An 18,794-nucleotide genomic window follows, 5' to 3' on the forward strand; every position below is an offset into this window, starting at 1 on the left:
AAGCCCCCTGGGCTCGAGGCTTTATTTATTTGCTATTTATTGCAGTTCCTTTCAGAATTGACTTTTTTTCTCTCTCTTTTTTTTTTTTTTGTTGTTTTTTTCTGTCGAAATAAAAAACAAAACAAAAAAACAAAACAAAAAAAAAAACCACCTTAAAAACCCCACTAAATTCCCCAAAGTGCAGAAGTTTGAAACCTCCCAGATTTTTGGGGGGGGACACGGGAGCACCCCCAGGGGAAGGAGCACGGCCACGGCCCTCCGGAATTTCCTCAATAAATCAATTTATTTAAAAGAATATGTTACAATTAATTACACTAAAGGGGCTTTTCCCGACTGGGAACCCGAGGAATGGGAGCAGCTGGAAGAGGGAAAATGGGACAAGAAGGGGGGACAAGGTTTTTATTTTGTATTTTTTCGACCGATTTCTCCCCTTTTTTGGGTTTATTTTTTTCCTTTTTGGATTAAAAAAAAAAAAATCCACAGGGAGATGGTTGAATTCTCCTCGATCCGTTAAAATTTGGGGCTAGGGGGAAAATTGGGATCCAAATTCAATTTTTTCCTGGGATTTCACCCCAAACTGGGGGTGCTGAAGGAGATTTTAGGGGGGATTTTGGGGATCCCAAACCTCTCCCAGTTTCCCTCCCCCATTCCTGGGTTTTCCACAGCTCGGGGCTCCCGAGGACAACGGAAATCCAATTAATTACAGGGATCCAATTAATGGAATTAATTCCCGGCTCTCGGCTGCTCCAGAGCCGAGGATTTGGGATTTTCCCCCCTCGGAAAGAAAAAATATTTTCCCCCATCCTGGCTCCAGGAGGAAGGAGTGGGGAAAACCCCTTCCCAAAAAAGGGAATTTTGGGGAAAATCCCAATTTTGCGCAATCCTGGCCCATTCCAGAGCTTGGCAACGAGGCCGGGATGCTCCTGCTGGGTTTGGTTCCAAATATTCCCAAATTCACCCCAAACCTTGGTGGGACCAGCTCCAGGCTGGTCCCAAAACCAGGCAAAAATCAGCTTCTCCAGGTGATTTTTTTTCCCCTCCCAAAACATGGAAAAACTCCCTCAAAACCAAGAAAAAAAAGCTTTTCCATAATTTTTTTCCTTCTAGGAATTCCTCAGCTGCCGGATCCACGGAAAAATCCCGCTCAAAAACCAAGGAAAAATGAATTTTCCACCTGATTTTTCCTCCCAAAACATGGAAAAATTGCACTCAAATCCAGGAAAAAATGGCTTTTCCAGGTGATTTTTTTTCCCTGTGGATAAAAACCTGCTCAAATCCAAGGAAAAGTGGCTTTTCCACCTTATTTTTCCTCTCAAAAGATGGGAAAATCCCACTCCAAATTTAGGAAATTATTTTTTCCAGAGGGTTTTTCCCTCTGGCTGCTGCTCATTCGCTCAAGACATGGAAAAAAAAAGGAAAAAAAAATGCTTTTCCAGCTCATTTTCCCCTCCTGGAACATCCCAGCCACTGGATCTGTGGGAAAAATCCTGTTCAAAACCAGGGAAAATGAATTTTCCACCTTTTCCTCCAGAACTATGGAAAAAAAAAATCCAGCTCAAAATGAGTGAAAAATGGTTTTTTTCCAAGTTATTTTTCCTGCTTGGACACCCAAGTCATGGATAAAAAGTGCTCAAAAATAGGGCAAAAAAAAAAAAAAAAAAAGGCTTTTTGAGGTTATTTTTCCCTCCTGGGAGCTGCCACTGGCACCAGGGAAAAATCCCATCAAAAATAAGGAAAATTGGCTTTTCCAGGTGGTTTTTGCTGCTCATTCCCCATCCAGGGGCAGCCTCAGGATCCTGGAATGTCCCAGATCCCATCCCAAAGAACCAGGCAGCCCCAAATCCCTGGGAAAACACCCCAAAAAGCAGGAAAACAAATCCACGAGCGGGATCCCTGTGCCAGGACTGGAATTTCCTTGGAATTTTACTCCTTTTGGATGTTTTTCCTGGTTTGTTGTTTTTTTTTTTTTTTTTAATCTGTAGTGATTAAAAACTGGATTGGGAGGAGAAAGAGGCAGAAAATCCCTTTAAATAAGAGCTGCTGCTGCCACCCTGTGGGATTTTAAAGGAATTCTTCTAAAGGAATTATTCCCACGGATGTGCTAAAGCAGGAATTGAACATTCCAGGGCTTTTTCCTGCCTTTTTTCCCCCCCCCCCACCTATTTTTCCACGTCTGACCCAGCAGAAACAGCAAATTCTTAATTCCAGTTTCAAAAAAAAAAAAAAAAGAAAAAAAAAAAAGAAGAAAAAAATCCCAAAATTCCCAGCCTGGAGCTGGATCTGAGTGGGAAAGTGGAGCCCCCTCAGGTGGCTTTTCCCAAAATTTTTTTGTGTTTTATTTTTTTTTTTTTCCCCTCTGGAATTCCATAAAGATGACGGGCACGGATGGGTTTGGAATTAATGAGATTTAGTTTGGGGGGGGGGCTTTAATACAATAAGGGAATTTTGGGGGTTCTGGAAAAGCTGCCGGGGTTAAGTGGCCGCGTCCCTTTGCTGTGACCTGACCAGCTGGAAAAGGTTCTGGAAAAGAAGGAGAAGGGGACAAGGTGAGGGTGGGACAATCTGGGAAATGGGAATGAGGAGAGGCTGGGAAGGGCTCAGATCCCAGGCAGGGCTGCAGCTCAGCGGGAGTGCCCCAGCCACAACCCCAAATTTAAATTCCAATTCTGATTCCAACTGCAATCCCAACGCCAACTCCAACTGCAATCCCAATGCCAATCCCAATTCAAATTTCTATTCCAATGCCAATTCCAGTTCTGATTCCGATTGCAATCCCAACCCCAACTCCAACTGCAATCCCAATTTAAATTCCAATTCTAACCCCAACTCCAATCCCAATGCCAATCCCAATTCAAATTTCTATTCCAATGCCAATTCCAATTCTGATTCCGATTGCAATCCCAACTCCAACTCCAACTGCAATCCCAATTCAAATTTCTATTCCAATTCTGATCCCAATCCCAATTTAAATTCCAATCCCAACTCAAATTGCAACTCCAATTCCAATTCCAATCCCAATTTAAATTTCAATTCCAACTCCAATGCCAATCCCAATTCTTATCTCAATTCCAATCCCAATTTAAATTCCAATTCCAACCCCAACTCCAATCCCAATGCCAATCCCAATTTAAATTTCTATTCCAATGCCAATTCCAAATCCAATTTAAATTCCAATTCCAATGCCAATCCCAATTCTTATCTCAATTCCAATCCCAATTTAAATTCCAATTCTAACCCCAACTCCAATCCCAATGCCAATCCCAATTTAAATTTCCATTCCAATGCCAATTCCAATGCCAATTCCAAATCCAATTTAAATTCCAATCCCAACTCAAATTCCAATTGCAACCCCAATTTAAAATCCAATTCCAATGCCAATCCCAATTCTTATCTCAATTCCAATCCCAATTTCAATTCCAATCCCAACTCCAATTGCAATTTCAATCTCAATTCCAATTCCAATTTAAATTCCAGTTCCAATCCCAATTATTATCTCAATTCCAATCCCAATTTAAATTCCAAAGCCAATCCCAGTAGCAATTTAAATTCCAATTCCAATCCCAATCCCAATTCTTATCTCAATTCCAATCCCAATTTAAATTTCTATTCCAATGCCAATTCTAAATCCAATTTAAATTCCAATCCCAACTCAAATTCCAATTGCAATCCCAATTTAAATTCCAATTCCAATCCCAATCCTTATCTCAATTCCAATCCCAATTCTAATTCCAATTTAAAATTCTATTTGAAGAGGGAGGAGGAGGGAAATGGGATGGAGAAGAAAGACTTCTCCCAGATTTATCCCAGGTCATTCCCACCTCCTTTTCCTAGATTTATTCAGGTAATTCTGGATAAATTAGAATTTATCCAAGGTTTGTTTTTCCCAGATTTACCCCAGGTCATTCCCACCTCCTTTTCCCAGATTTATCCAGGTAATTCTGGATAAATTATTATTTATCCAAGGTTTTTTTTTCCCAGATTTATCCTGGCCATTCCCACCTCCTTTTCCCAGATTTATCCAGGTAATTTTGGATAAATTATTATTTATCCAAGGTTTTTTTTCCCAGATTTATCCCAGGTCATTCCCACCTCCTTTTCCCAGATTTATCCAGGTAATTCTGGATAAATTATTATTTATCCAAGGTTTTTTTTTTCCCAGATTTATCCCAGGTCATTCCCACCTCCTTTTCCCAGATTTATCCAGGTAATTCTGGATAAATTATTATTTATCCAAGGTTTTTTTTTCCCAGATTTATCCTGGCCATTCCCACCTCCTTTTCCCAGATTTATCCAGGTAATTCTGGATAAATTATTATTTATCCAAGGTTTTTTTTTCCCAGATTTATCCTGGCCATTCCCACCTCCTTTTCCCAGATTTATCCAGGTAATTTTGGATAAATTATTATTTATCCAAGGTTTTTTTTCCCAGATTTATCCCAGGTCATTCCCACCTCCTTTTCCCAGATTTATCCAGGTAATTCTGGATAAATTATTATTTATCCAAGGTTTTTTTTTTCCCAGATTTATCCCAGGTCATTCCCACCTCCTTTTCCCAGATTTATCCAGGTAATTCTGGATAAATTATTATTTATCCAAGGTTTTTTTTTCCCAGATTTATCCTGGCCATTCCCACCTCCTTTTCCCAGATTTATCCAGGTAATTCTGGATAAATTATTATTTATCCAAGGTTTTTTTTTCCCAGATTTATCCCAGGTCATCCCCAGCTCCAGGAGCCTTTTTCTCAGATTTATCCAGGTAATTCTGGATAAATCAGAATTTATCCAAGGTGTTTTTTCCCAGATTTATCCCAGGTCATCCCCATCTCCTTTTCCCAGATTTATCCAGGTAATTCTGGATAAATCAGAATTTATCCAAGGTTTTTTTTCCCAGATTTATCCCAGGTCATCCCCAGCTCCAGGAGCCTTTTCCCAACACCTGCAGCTCCTTTTTCCAGCTGCTCCAAGGAACCATCCCCACTCCCAGAGCTCCTCCCCTGGGATTATCCAGATCATTCCCTGAGGGAATTATGGACCAGGAGAAGCATTTCCCACTGAAAGCCACCTGGGAAAGGGAAAAGTTTGGAATCCTCACCTCCTTCCTCCACTTGAGCTCGCAGAACACTCGCTCGAAGCACTCGTGCATGTAATTGAACTGCGGGGGGAAAAACGGGAATCGGGGAAAATCCAGGGAAAAACCAGGAGATCCAGGGGGAGGGAGGAGATCCAGAGGGGAACTGGGAGCTCTGGGCAGGAGCCAGGAGATCCAGGGAGGAATTGGAGGTTCCAGACTGGAGCCAGGAGCTCCTGGTTCCTGCTCGGAGGTTCTGGATCCAGCAGCTCCAGGGAGGAACCAGGAGCTCCAGGGAAAAGCCAGAGGCTCCAGGGAGGATCCAGAATGGAGCCAGGAATTCCAGGGAAAAGCCAGGAGCTCCAGGGAGGATCCAGCAGCTCCAGAATGGAGCCAGGAATTCCAGGGAAAAGCCAGAGGCTCCAGGGAAGATCCAGAATGGAGCCAGGAATTCCAGGGAAAAGCCAGGAGCTCCAGGGAGGATCCAGCAGGTCCAGGGAGGAACCAGGAGCTCCAGGGAGGATCCAGCAGCTCCAGAATGGAGCCAGGAATTCCAGGGAAAAGCCAGGAGCTCCAGGGAGGATCCAGCAGCTCCAGAATGGAGCCAGGAATTCCAGGGAAAAGCCAGGAGCTCCAGGGAGGATCCAGCAGCTCCAGACTGGAGCCAGGAATTCCAGGGAAAAGCCAGGAGCTCCTGGTTCTTGCCTGGAGTTTCTGGATTCATCAGCTCCAGGAAGGAACCAGGAGCTCCCAGGAGCTCCTGGGTTTTCCAGGGAAAAAAAGCAGGAGCTCCCAGAGGAATTTCAAAGAGGAACCAGGAATTCCACAGAGGAGGCAGCAGCTCCTGGGTCCAGCAGATCCAGAGGGGTTCTGAGGAATTCCAGGTGGGATTTGAGAGAATTCTGGGTGGGATTGGGACACTCACAATCCCATTCCCAAGGGGAATTCTAGGTGGGATTTGAGGGAATTCAATGCTAGGTGGGATTGGGATACTCATACATCCCATTCCCAAGGGAATTCCATGGGGGATTGCAGGGAATTCTGGGCAGGATTTGAGGGAATTCCTGGTGGGATTTGAGGGAATTCTGGGCAGGATTGGGACACTCACACATCCCATTCCCAAGGGAATTCCAGGAGGGATTTGAGGGAATTCCAGGTGGAATTTGAGGAAATAACAGGCAGAGTTTGAGGCAATTCCAGGCAGGATTTGAGGGAACTGGGGGTGGGATTTGAGGGCATTCTGGGTGGGATTTGAGGAAATTCTGGGTTGGGTTTGAGGGAATTCCAGGCAGGATTTGAGGAAATTCTGGGTGGGTTTGAGGGAATTCCAGGCAGGATTTGAGGAAATTTTAGGCTGGGTTTGAGAGGAATTCTGGTTGGGATTTGAGAGAATTCTGGGCAGGATTGGGACACTCACACATCCCATTCCCAAGGGAATTCCAGGCAGGGTTTGAGGCAATTCTGGACGAGATTTGAGGAAATTCTGGGTTGGGTTTGAGGCAATTCCAGGCAGGATTTGAGGGAACTGGGGGTGGGATTTGAGGAAATTCTGAATGGGATTTGAGGAAATTCTGGGTTGGGTTTGAGGGAATTCCAGGCAGGATTTGAGGAAATTTTAGGCTGGGTTTGAGAGGAATTCTGGTTGGGATTTGAGGGAATTCTGGGCAGGATTGGGACACTCACACATCCCATTCCCAAGGGAATTCCAGGTGGAATTTGAGGCAATTCCAGGCAGAGTTTGAGGCAATTCCAGGCAGGATTTGAGGGAACTGGGGGTGGGATTTGAGGGCATTCTGGGTGGGATTTGAGGAAATTCTGACCGGGATTTGAGGAAATTCTGGGTTGGGTTTGAGGGAATTCCAGGCAGGATTTGAGGAAATTTTAGGCAGGGTTTGAGGGGAATTCTGGTTGGGATTTGAGAGAATTCTGGGCAGGATTGGGACACTCACACATCCCATTCCCAAGGGAATTCCAGGCAGGGTTTGAGGCAATTCTGGACGAGATTTGAGGAAATTCTGGGTTGGGTTTGAGGCAATTCCAGGCAGGATTTGAGGGAACTGGGGGTGGGATTTGAGGAAATTCTGAATGGGATTTGAGGAAATTCTGGGTTGGGTTTGAGGGAATTCCAGGCAGGATTTGAGGAAATTTTAGGCAGGGTTTGAGGGGAATTCTGGTTGGGATTTGAGGAAATTTTAGGCAGGGTTTGAGGGGAATTCTGGTTGGGATTTGAGGCAATTCCAGGCAGGGTTTGAGGGATCGGACACTCACGTAGGGGGTGAAGATCTTGACCCAGCGCGGTTTCTTCTCGGCGCGCGCGTACTCGAAGCAGAAGGCCATGCCCTCCTCGTCCGTGTCCCAGCGCTGCATCTCCTCCCACTCGAAGGCGATCACCTGGTTCTGTGAACCCCCAAAGCCAGGGAGCTGAGCCAGGACCCCAGACAGGGGAGCCCCCGGGGTCAGGGTGGGTCAGGGGGTGAGGGGAAAGGGGGATTTGTCTCGGGTTTAGCACAGGGAGGGCTCCCAGAGTTATCCCTGGCTCCCAAATCCCAGCAGGGAGCTCAGGGAGATGCCAGGGATTTGTAAATCCAAAGGTGTGAGGTCAGTGATGATCCCAGGGTAAATTCCAGGGAACTGGGATGATCCCCGGGGATTTGGGGACCCAGTCCAGGTGCAAATCAAGGTGAGAGAGGTCAGTGATGATCCCAGGGGTATCAGAATGATCCCCAGGGATTTGGGAACCCAGTCCAGGTGCAAATCAAGGTGAGAGAGGTCAGTGATGATCCCAGGGATATCAGAATGATCCCCAGGGATTTGGGAACCCAGTCCAGGTGCAAATCAAGGTGAGAGAGGTCAGTGATGATCCCAGGGTAAATTCCAGGGAACTGGGATGATCCCCGGGGATTTGGGAACCCAGCCCAGGTGCAAATCAAGTTTTGAAGTCAAGAGTAATCCCAGGGGTGTCAGGGATGATTCCAGCACAGCCTCGAGGGATTTAGGAACACAGTCCAGGTGCAAATCCAAAGGTGTTGGGCTGGGGATGATCTCCAGGGATTCAGGAACACAGTCCAGGTGCAAATCAAGGTGGGAGACCAGGGATGATTCCAGGGATATCAAGATGATCCCCAGGGATTCAGGAACACAGTCCAGGTGCAAATCCAAAGGTGTTGGGCTGGGGATGATCCCCAGGGATTTGGGGACAAGGGGCAGGTGCAAATCCAAGTTCTGAGGTCAGGGATGATCCCAAGGATTTGGGAACACAGCGATGGCACAAATCAAGGTGTGAGGCTGGGGATGATGGCAGGGATTTGGGAACATGGTGATGCTGTAAAACCCAGGCTGTGAACTCGGGGACAATCCCAGAGAGCTGGGGTGACAATCTCAGGGATTTGGGAACATGGTGATGGTGTAAAACCCAGGCTGTGAGCTCAGGGACAACCCCAAGGATTTGGGGTGACCCCAGGGGTTTGGGTGATGCTGTAAAACCCAGGGTGTGAACTCGGTGACAATACCAGGACAAACCTCAGGGAACTGGATGATCCCAGGGATTTGGGAACAGGGTGATGCTGTAAAACCCACAGTGAGCTCAGGGACAATAGCAGGGAGTTGGGATCACCCCAGGGATTTGGGAGCAGGGTGGTGCTGTAAAACCCAGGCTGTGAGCTTGGGGACAATCCCAGAGAGCTGGGGTGACAATCTCAGGGATTTGGGAACGGGGTGATGGTGTAAAACCCAGGCTGTGAGCTCAGGGACAATCCCAGAGAGCTGGGGTGACAATCTCAGGGATTTGGGAACGGGGTGATGGTGTAAAACCCAGGCTGTGAGCTCGGGGACAATCCCAGAGAGCTCGGGGACAATCTCAGGGATTTGGGAACATGGTGATGGTGTAAAACCCAGGCTGTGAGCTCGGGGACAATCCCAGGGAGCTCGGGAAGAATCCCACAGATTTGGGAGCAGGATGATGGTGTAAAACCCAATGCGTGAGCTCAGGGACAACCCCTGGGAGCTCGGGGACAACCTCAGGGATTTGGGGTGACCCCAGGGATTTGGGAACGGGGTGATGGTGTAAAACCCATGGTGTGAGCTCGGGGACAATCCCAGAGAGCTGAGGTGACAATCTCAGGGATTTGGGGTGACAACCTCAGGGATTTGGGGTGACCCCAGGAATTTGGGAACAGGGTGATGGTGTAAAACCCAGGCTGTGAGCTCGGGGACAATCCCAGGGAGTTGGAATGACCCCAGGGATTTGGGTGATGGTGTAAAACCCAATGTGTGAGCTCAGGGACAATCCCAGAGAGCTCGGGGACAACCTCAGGGATTTGGGGTGACAATCTCAGGGATTTGGGAACGGGGTGATGGTGTAAAACCCGTGGTGTGAGCTCGGGGACAATCCCAGAGAGCTGGGGTGACAATCTCAGGGATTTGGGAACAGGGTGATGGTGTAAAACCCAGGGCATGAGCTCGGGGACAATCCCAGGGAGCTCGGGGACAACCTCAGGGATTTGGGGTGACAACCTCAGGGATTTGGGGTGACCCCTGGAATTTGGGAACAGGGCGATGGTGTAAAACCCAGGCTGTGAGCTCGGGGACAATCCCAGGGAGTTGGAATGACCCCAGGGATTTGGGTGATGGTGTAAAACCCAATGTGTGAGCTCAGGGACAATCCCAGAGAGCTCGGGGACAACCTCAGGGATTTGGGGTGACAATCTCAGGGATTTGGGAACGGGGTGATGGTGTAAAACCCGTGGTGTGAGCTCGGGGACAATCCCAGAGAGCTGGGGTGACAATCTCAGGGATTTGGGAACAGGGTGATGGTGTAAAACCCAGGGCATGAGCTCGGGGACAATCCCAGGGAGCTCGGGGACAATCTCAGGGATTTGGGGTGACAATCTCAGGGATTTGGGAACATGGTGATGGCGTAAAACCCATGGTGTGAGCTTGGGGACAATCCCAGAGAGCTCGGGGAGAATCCCACAGATTTGGGAACAGGGTGATGGTGTAAAACCCAGGCTGTGAGCTCAGGGACAATCCCAGGGAGTTGGAATGACCCCAGGGATTTGGGTGGTGCTGTAAAACCCAGGCTGTGAGCTCAGGGACAATCCCAGGGAGCTCGGGGACAACCTCAGGGATTTGGGGTGACCCCAGGGATTTGGGAACGGGGTGATGGTGTAAAACCAAGGTGTGAGCTCGGGGACAATCCCAGGGAGTTGGAATGACCCCAGGGATTTGGGTGATGGTGTAAAACCCAGGGCGTGAGCTCAGAGACAACCCCAAGGATTCGGGGTGACGCCAGGGGTCCGGGAGGGCACCCAGGCAGGGCTGTGGGCTCAGAGACGAGCCAGGGCTGGCAGCAATACCTCGAGCTGGCCCTCCTCGGTGCAGGCGTGCAGCTTGAAGTGGCGGATGCTGATGGCAGAGATGACGTGGCCCTTGCGCCGCGAGTCGCACGAGCAGTGCGGGAAGGTGATCTCGTTGTAGCCCTCGCACGTCCGCAGCATGTTCAGGTACTGCGGGGACAGCCCGCTCACCGGGGGTGCCAGGGAGTGCACGGGCACCCCAGGGAGGCACCGGCACGCCAGGGGTTCACTGGGATGCCAGGGAATTCACCAGGACCCAAGGGAGTCACCGGGATGCCAGGAAGTGACCAGGATCTCAGGGAATGCACCAGGAGCCCAGGGGGTCACCAGGATCCCAGGGATTCACCAGGATCTCAGGGAATGCACCAGGAGCCCAGGGGGTCACCGGGGCCCCAGGGAATGCACTGGGGTGCCAGGGATTCACCAGGATTCTGGGGTTCACCAGGATCTCAGGGATCTCAGGGAATTCACCAGGATCCCAGGAATTCACCAGGATCTCAGGGAATTCACCAGGATCCCAGGAATTCACCAGGATTCTGGGATTCACCAGGATCTCAGGGAATTCACCAGGATCCCAGGAATTCACCGGGATCTCAGGGAATGCACCGGGAGCCCAGGGAGTCACCAGGATCCCAGGGATTCACCGGGATCTCAGGGAATGCACCGGGAGCCCAGGGAGTCACCGGGGCCCCAGGGAATGCCCTGGGGTGCCAGGGATTCACCAGGATTCTGGGGTTCACCAGGATCTCAGGGATCTCAGGGAATTCACCAGGATCCCAGGAATTCACCAGGATTCTGGGATTCACCAGGATCTCAGGGAATTCACCAGGATCCCAGGAATTCACCAGGATCTCAGGGAATGCACCAGGAGCCCAGGGGGTCACCAGGATCCCAGGGATTCACCAGGATCTCAGGGAATTCACCAGGATTCTGGGATTCACCAGGATCTCAGGGAATTCACCAGGATTCTGGGATTCACCAGGATTCTGGGATTCACCAGGATCTCAGGGATCTCAGGGAATTCACCAGGATCCCAGCACCAGGATCCCAGGAATTCACCAGGATCTCAAGGAATTCACCAGGATCTCAAGGAATTCACCAGGATTCCAAGGAATTCACCAGGATCTCAGGGAACAGGATCCCAGGGATTCACCAACATTCCAGGGATTCACCAGGATTCCAAGGAATTCACCAGGATCCCAGGAATTCACTGGGATCTCAGGGAATTCACCAGGATCTCAGGAATTCACCAGGATCCCAGGGAATTCACCAACATCCCAGGGATTCACCAGGATCCCAGGGATTCACTGGGATCTCGGAATTCACCAACATTCCAGGAATTCACCAGGATCTCAGGGAATTCACCAGGATCTCAAGGAATTGACTGGGATTCCAGGAATTCACCGGGATCCCAGGGATTCACTGGGATCCCAGAGATTGACCAGGATCTCAAGGAATTCACCAGGATTCCAAGGAATTCACCAGGATCTCAAGGAATTCACCAACATTCCAGGGATTCACCAGGATCTCAAGGAATTCACTGGGATCTCAGGGAATTCACCAGGATCTCAGGAATTCACCAGGATTCCAGGAATTCACCAGGATCCCAGGAATTCACCAGGATCTCAGGGAACAGGATCTCAGGGAATTCACCAGGATCCCAGGGATTCACTGGGATCTCAGGGAATTCACCAACATTCCAGGAATTCACTGGGATCCCAGGAATTCACCAGGATCCCAGGAATTCACCAGGATCTCAGGGAATTCACCAGGATCCCAGGGATTCACTGGGATCTCAGGGAATTCACTGGGATCCCAGGGATTCACTGGGATTCAGGATTCACCGGGATACAAACACGGGCAGGAATTCCATGGGGAAATTCCAGGGAATTCACTCACCATGACCATCTTCCTCTGCTCACAGAGCTTCTGCAGCTGGTAGGATTTCTCCTCGGCTTTGATGTAGCCTTTCTTGACATCATCAACGGCCTGGGGATGGGAAAAAACATGGGGAAAAATCTGGGAAAAACATGGGAAAAATCTGGGAAAAATCCAGGATTTGGGATGGGAGGAGGAGGAGCCACCTCATGCTTCATCCTCAGGGACCTGTGGGAACTTAGGGTGGCCTGAGAACTTTGGGGTGCCTCAATCCCATAAAAACAACCCAAACTCCATCCCACCTTGGGATGGATCACCTATGGGACCCAAGGACCCCATGAGGAGTTTTCCCCAACCAAAGGGGCATTCCAGAGGAATTCCAGGCGGGAATTCCTGCTGGGAATTCCTCACCTGCAGGACCTTGGGGTAGCCCAAGAACCTTGGGGTGCCTCAATCCCATAAAAACAACCAAAACCCCATCCCACCTTGGGATGGATCAACTATGGGACCCAATGACCCCATGAGGAGTTCTCCCCACCCAGAGGGGCATTCCAGAGGAATTCCAGGTGGGAATTGCTTGGGGTGGCTGGAGAACCTTGAGGTATCTCAATCCCATAAAAACAACCAAAACCCCATCCCGCCTTGGGATCAACTATGGAACCCAAGGACCCCATAAGGGATTTTCTGCACTCAAAGGACCATTCCAGAGGAATTCCAGGTGGGACTTCCTCACCTGCAGGACCTTGGAGTGGCTCGAGAACCTTGGGGTGGCCCAAAATCCTTGGGATTCAATCCCATAAAAACAACCAAAACCCCAATCCCACCTTGGGATCACCTATGGGACCCAAGGACTCCATGAGGAGTTTTCCCCAACCAAAAGGGGCATTCCAGAGGAATTCCAGGCGGGAATTCCAGGTGGGAATTCCTCACCTGCAGGACCTTGGGGTAGCCCGAGAACCTTGGGGTGCCTCAATCCCATAAAAACAACCAAAACCCCATCCCACCTTGGGATGGATCAACTATGGGACCCAATGACCCCATGAGGAGTTCTCCCCACCCAGAGGGGCATTCCAGAGGAATTCCAGGTGGGAATTCCTTGGAGTGGCTTGAGAATCTTGGGGTGGCCCAAGAACTTTGAGGTATCTCAATCCCATAAATACAACCAAAACCCCATCCCGCCTTGGGATCAACTATGGAACCCAAGGACCCCATAAGGTGTTCTCCCCACCTAAAGGGGCATTCCAGAGGAATTCCAGGTGGGAATTCCAGGTGGGAATTCTTCACCAGTAGGACCTTGGAGTGGCTTGAGAACCTTGAGGTGGCCCGAGAACTTTGAGGTATCTCAATCCCATAAAAACAACCGAAACCCCATCCTGCCTTAGGATCAACTATGGAACCCAAGGACTCCATGAAGGATTTTCTGCACTCAAAGGACCATTCCAGAGGAATTCCAGGTGGGACTTCCTCACCTGCAAGATCTTGGAGTGGCCTGAGAATCTTCAGATTCCCATCCCATAAATACAACCAAAAACCCCATCCCGCCTTGGGATCAACTATGGGTTCCAATGACCCCATAAGGTGTTCTCCCCACCTAAAGGACCATTCCAGAAGAATTCCAGGTGGGACTTCCTCACCTGCAGGACCTTGGAGTGGCTTGAGAACCTTGGGGTGGCCCAAGAACTTTGAGGTATCTCAATCCCATAAATTCAACCAAAAACCCAACCCACCTTAGGATCAACTATGGGACCCAAGGACCCCATGAGGGATTTTCTGCACTCAAAGGACCATTCCAGAGGAATTCCAGGTGGGACTTCCTCACCTGCAAGATCTTGGGGTGGCCTGAGAATCTTCAGATTCCCATCCCATAAATACAACCAAAACCCCATCCCGCCTTAGGATCAACTATGGGTTCCAATGACCCCATGAGGGATTTTCTCCATCCAAGGGACATTCCAGAGGAATTCCAGGTGGGAACTGCTCACCTGCAGGACCTTGGAGTGGCTCGAGAACCTTGGGGTGGCCCAAGAATCTTGGGATTCAATCCCATAAAACAACCAAAACCCCATCATGTCTTGGGATCAACTATGGAACCCAAGGACCCCATGAGGTGTTCTCCCCACCTAAAGGGGCATTCCAGAGGAATTCCAGGTGGGAATTCCAGGTGGGAATTCCTCACCTGCAGGACCTTGGGGTAGCCCAAGAACCTTGGGGTGCCTCAATCCCATAAAAACAACCAAAACCCCATCCCACCTTGGGATGGATCAACTATGGGACCCAATGACCCCATGAGGAGTTCTCCCCACCCAGAGGGGCATTCCAGAGGAATTCCAGGTGGGAATTCCTTGGAGTGGCTTGAGAATCTTGGGGTGGCCCAAGAACTTTGAGGTATCTCAATCCCATAAAAACAACCAAAACCCCATCCCGCCTTGGGATCAACTATGGAACCCAAGGACCCCATAAGGTGTTCTCCCCACCTAAAGGGGCATTCCAGAGGAATTCCAGGTGGGAATTCCAGGTGGGAATTCTTCACCAGTAGGACCTTGGAGTGGCTTGAGAACCTTGAGGTGGCCCGAGAACTTTGAGGTATCTCAATCCCATAAAAACAACCGAAACCCCATCCTGCCTTAGGATCAACTATGGAACCCAAGGACCCCATGAAGGATTTTCTGCACTCAAAGGACCATTCCAGAGGAATTCCAGGTGGGACTTCCTCACCTGCAAGATCTTGGAGTGGCCTGAGAATCTTCAGATTCCCATCCCATAAATACAACCAAAAACCCCATCCCGCCTTGGGATCAACTATGGGTTCCAATGACCCCATAAGGTGTTCTCCCCACCTAAAGGACCATTCCAGAAGAATTCCAGGTGGGACTTCCTCACCTGCAGGACCTTGGAGTGGCTTGAGAACCTTGGGGTGGCCCAAGAACTTTGAGGTATCTCAATCCCATAAATTCAACCAAAAACCCAACCCACCTTAGGATCAACTATGGGACCCAAGGACCCCATGAGGGATTTTCTGCACTCAAAGGACCATTCCAGAGGAATTCCAGGTGGGACTTCCTCACCTGCAGGACCTTGGAGTGGCTCGAGAACCTTGAGGTGGCCCGAGAACTTTGAGGTATCTCAATCCCATAAAAACAACCAAAACCCCATCCCACCTTGGGATTGATCAACCATGGGACCCAACCACGCCACAAGTTGTCCTCCCCACCCAGAGGGGCCGTTCCAGTGGAACTGCAGGCGGGAGCTCCGTACCTGGTGGAAGAAGTAGGCGACGGCCAGGTCGTTGTCGTTGAGCAGCGCCTCCTCCTCGGTGGTGAAGAGCCACTTGCGCAGCGTCAGGCACGTCCCCGGCACGGCCGAGGTGTAGTTCTGCACGTAGAGCTTGTGGGGGAACTCGTTGGGAGCCAACTTCCGCACTGGCACAGCCCCGAGAGCCCGCGCAGGCCGGGGAATGGCGGGGTCGGGGCGTGGGGAGGACAGGGGTTCCGGGAGAGCCAAAAGAATCGGCGTTAAAATGGGGTTTGCCACCAGGAAACCATCAAAAAACACCTTCTAGAATGGTCCCAAATGGTTCAGAATGGTCCCAAATGCTTCAGAATGACCCCAAATCCGTCCAGAATGATCTCAAAACCTTCCAGAAATACCCCAAATCCTTCCAGAGTGGTCCCAAACCTTCCAGATCTCAAATCCTCCAGAATGATCTCATATCCTTCCAGGGTGAACCCAAATCCTTCCAGAATTGTCCCAAATCATTCCAGAATGACCCCAAACCCTTCCAGAATTGTCCCAAACCCTTCCAGAGTGATCCCAAATCCTTCCAGAGTGATCCCAAATCATTCCAGAATGATCTCAAAACCTTCCAGAATGGTCTCAAATCCTTCCAGAATGACCCAAAATCCCTTCCAGAATTGTCCCAAACCCTTCCAGAGTGATCCCAAACCCTTCCAGAGTGATCCCAAATCCTTCCAGAATGGTCCCAAATTCTTCAGAATTACCCCAAATCCTCTAGAATTACCCCAAATCCCTCCAGAATGATCCCAAATCCTTCAGAATGATCCCAAATCCTTCCAGAATGATCCCAAATCCTTCAGAATGGTCCCAAATCCTTCCAGAATGGTCCCAAATCCTTCCAGAATGGTCCCAAATACTTTCAGAATTATCCCCGAATCTTTTCAGAATTACCCCGAATCATTCCAGAATGGTCAGAAATCCTTCCAGAGTGATCCCAAATCCTTCCAGAGTGACCCCAAATCCTTCCAGAATGGTCCTCAAATCTTCCAAAATTATCCCTGAATTGTTCCAGAATGACCTCAAATCCTCCAGAATGACCCAAATCCTTCCAGAATGATCCCAAATTCCTCCAGAATGACCCCAAATCCTGCCAGAATGACCCCAAATCCTTCCAGAGTGACCCCAAATCTTTCCAGAGTGATCCCAAATTCTTCCAGAATTGTCCTCAAATCTTCCAAATTATCCCTGAATTCTTCCAGAGTGATCCCAAATCCCTCCAAAAGCCCTGGAATCTGGAGGAACATCCCAAAAATCCCAGGGGTGGTTCTGCACGTAGAGCTTGAGGGGGAACTCGTTGGGAGCCAATTTCCATGCTGGGAATGGCCCAGAAATCAGGGGAAAATATTGGAAAATTAATGGAAAAATCATGGAATGCTGAGGTCAGCGTGTGGAAAGGACAGGGATTCCAGGAAAACCCAGAAATTGGCATTAAAATGGGGTTTTCTCACAGGGAACCTTCAAAAATGATCCCAAATCCTTCCAGAGTGATCCCAAAGCCTTCAGAATGATGCCAAATCCCTCAAAATCTGGAGGAACATCCCAAAAATCCCAGGTGTGGTTCTGCACGTAGAGCTTGCGGGGGAACTCGTTAAGAGCCAATTTCTGCACTGAGAAATCCTGGGAAATCAGGGAAACATTCCCTCAAATTGTGCCAGGGGAGGTCCAGGTTGGATATTTGGGAATGTTTCCCCATGAAAAGGTGGAAGGGGATGCTCAGGGTCAGGGTGGAGCCACCATTCCTGGGAATTATCCCAAAAATTCCTGGAAGTGGCACCCGGGGGATGGAGTTTGGTGGGACTGGCCTCAATCTCAGGGGGCTTTTCCAGCCAGGATGATTTTCCATCCCTGGGAGTGCCAAATTCCAGCTTGGATCAACCTGGGCCTGTGGAAGGTCCCCAGATCACGATGATCTTTAAGGATCTTTTCCATCCCAAACCATTGCAGGATTCCCTGCTTTAATGGGATTTTAGGGATAAATCCTTCCCTATCCCAGGTTTTCCATGGATTCCCCATCCCTGGAATCACCCAAAACCAGCTTGGATCAACCTGGGACTGTGGGAGGCGCCAAGATCCCGAGGATCTTTTCCATCCCAAACCATTCCAGGACTCCCTGCTTTAATGGGATTTTAGGGACAAATCCTTCCCTATCCCAGGTTTTCCATGGATTCCCCATCCCTGGAATCACCCAAAACCAGCTTGGATCAACCTGGGACTGTGGGAGGCCCCAAGATCCCGAGGATCTTTAAGGATCCCAAACCATTCCAGGACTCCCTGCTTTAATGGGATTTTAGGGACAAATCCTTCCCTATCCCAGGTTATTCCATGGATTCCCCATCCCTGGAATCACCTAAAACCAGCTTGGATCAACCTGGGACTGTGGGAGGCCCCAAGATCCCGAGGATCTTTAAGGATCCCAAACCATTGCAGGATTCCCTGCTTTAATGGGATTTTAGGGATAAATCCTTCCCTATCCCAGGTTATTCCATGGATTCCCACCCAAAACCAGCTTGGGGCAGCCTGCGACGGCTGGAACCCCACAAATTCCACAATCCCACCCTAAAGACCTGCAGATCCCTCCATTTTTTGTTTTTCCCAGCTTTTTATTTTTCCCCTAAATCCCAGGGAATTCTGGGCTCACCGAAGGAGTGGTTGATGACCTCGAAGAGGGCGAAGTAGTTGGCGGTGACGCTGTCCATGCCCACCTTGGCAGCCACCGCCTGGAAAACGCCGGGAAAACGGGATCAGCGCCAGCCGGGCATTGCCGGGAATTCCCTGACCACGGAAAACCCCGTTGGAATTCTGCCAGCACAGCCAGGCCAGCTCTTCATTCCCCTTTTGCTCCAGTTCCTGGGGGTGTCAAAGTTGTGTCCCCAATTTTGGGTCCCCAAAATTCCAGCTTGGATCTCCCCATGGAAAACCCCGTTGGAATTCTGCCAGCACAGCCAGGCCAGCTCTTCATTCCCCTTTTGCTCCCCAGTTCCTGGGGGCGTCAAAGTTGTGGGGTCCCCGAAATTCCAGCTTGGATTTCCCCATGGAAAAGGAGTGGGGAATTTCCATCCGGGATCGTTCCACGGTGTGGAATTCCATGGGATGCGTCCTGAACACACCCAAAATCCTTTTTATCTGCAGGATTCTGGAATTCCCACTCTTTTCCAGCAGAATTTTCAATTCCTTTTTCCAAAGGGTCTGCGCTGTGTTATT

General features: G+C 49.5%; 1 protein-coding gene across 1 annotated transcript in view; it reads right to left on the minus strand.

The window, feature by feature from the left end:
• Nucleotides 1-2,287: 2,287 nt before the first annotated feature.
• Nucleotides 2,288-18,794, minus strand: part of SNX27 (sorting nexin 27) — a 30,288-nt gene continuing 13,781 nt past the window's right edge. Inside the window, exons 6-12 of the mRNA XM_058821613.1 lie at nucleotides 18,232-18,310; nucleotides 15,555-15,718; nucleotides 12,321-12,410; nucleotides 10,422-10,571; nucleotides 7,336-7,464; nucleotides 5,092-5,151; nucleotides 2,288-2,520 (exon numbers count right to left, since the gene is read on the minus strand). Coding sequence (XP_058677596.1) covers nucleotides 2,473-2,520; nucleotides 5,092-5,151; nucleotides 7,336-7,464; nucleotides 10,422-10,571; nucleotides 12,321-12,410; nucleotides 15,555-15,718; nucleotides 18,232-18,310 — 720 coding nt within the window. The 3' untranslated portion in view covers nucleotides 2,288-2,472. The remainder of the gene's footprint in view (nucleotides 2,521-5,091; nucleotides 5,152-7,335; nucleotides 7,465-10,421; nucleotides 10,572-12,320; nucleotides 12,411-15,554; nucleotides 15,719-18,231; nucleotides 18,311-18,794) is intronic.

The sequence above is a fragment of the Ammospiza caudacuta genome, chromosome 30 (assembly GCF_027887145.1).
Source record: "Ammospiza caudacuta isolate bAmmCau1 chromosome 30, bAmmCau1.pri, whole genome shotgun sequence".
Taxonomy (NCBI): Eukaryota; Metazoa; Chordata; class Aves; order Passeriformes; family Passerellidae; genus Ammospiza; species Ammospiza caudacuta.